Source organism: Gavialis gangeticus, unplaced genomic scaffold (genome assembly GCF_001723915.1).
Source record: "Gavialis gangeticus isolate Ggan-Ray unplaced genomic scaffold, GavGan_comp1, whole genome shotgun sequence".
NCBI classification, from domain to species: domain Eukaryota; kingdom Metazoa; phylum Chordata; order Crocodylia; family Gavialidae; genus Gavialis; species Gavialis gangeticus.
In genome coordinates, this window is record NW_017729018.1 from 7,710,977 (window position 1) to 7,711,886 (window position 910).

General features: G+C 45.7%; 1 protein-coding gene across 4 annotated transcripts in view; it reads right to left on the reverse strand.

Moving 5' to 3' along the window:
- Window positions 1-35: 35 nt before the first annotated feature.
- Window positions 36-910, reverse strand: part of LOC109294845 (acidic leucine-rich nuclear phosphoprotein 32 family member B) — a 5,754-nt gene continuing 4,879 nt past the window's right edge. For 2 of the 4 annotated variants that reach the window (XM_019513359.1, XM_019513360.1), the window contains exon 6: window positions 36-388. In XM_019513359.1, the coding sequence (XP_019368904.1) occupies window positions 297-388 (92 nt within the window). In that variant the 3' untranslated portion in view covers window positions 36-296. The remainder of the gene's footprint in view (window positions 389-910) is intronic. The other 2 variants (XM_019513361.1, XM_019513363.1) reach the window with 1 other exon arrangement.

The window sequence follows — 910 nt, forward strand, 5'->3', positions numbered from 1 at the left end:
CAGGGGGATTTTTTTTTTTTTTTTTTTTTTTTTTTTTTTTTTGCAAAATGCAGCACGAACCACAGAACGGAGGAAGCCTTTGGTCATGAGATGTTTGTGAGAAAGTGAGCTTGTATGGAAGGATTCTCCTGAATGCCTAGGGTATTCTAAGTCTTAAAAAAATATATTGTGGATGCTGCAGCCAGACAGAGGGGAGGGGCTGGGAGACGGGGATTTACAGTCTCACATGGACTTAACAGGGAGGTTAGGGACAAGCACAGTCATAGTCCGTAAAACTGATTGGCTCGCTAGGATTATCAGTCGTCGTCCTCATCGTCTTCATCTTCCAGATCTTCCTCTCCCTCATCCTCTAGCTCTCGTTTTCTCTTCTCTCCCTGCGGAAGCTCTGTTGGGAAGGAAAGAGATGAACTAAGCAGGTGGCCTGGCCAAGACCCTGCTAAGCACATTATCTCAGCGCACTTTGAATGGGCCTGGTTTCAGGAAAGACAAGGCACCTCAAACTCAGTCCCCTCTTGCGGGTTTCTGAGCATGCAGAAGCTACTGGCTACTTTGACCCTCCCGACCAAGCTGATTAATCAAGTGATTTAACATTCCAAGTCCATGCCAGCCCTCATGCTGCTGCATATATCCTCTCTCAAGCTTTAGTTTCCTTTATATAATAAGCCCACTAAGATCGAGATCCACTAGCCAGAGAATTTCAACACAAGTTGAAAGGCTCAGTCCCCTTTTGTCCAGAGGGAAAAGGCCAAGTAAACTACACTTCCAGGAGCAAACGCTTCCTTGATGTTAACCTACAGATCAAGTTTCCACTGGAGACTCCTGTACAACTGCAGGAGAAGGCTCCTACAATGAGAAATGGGCTATTTTGTCAGTCCACTTTAACATTTCACTGGATTGACAGCCAGCTGCT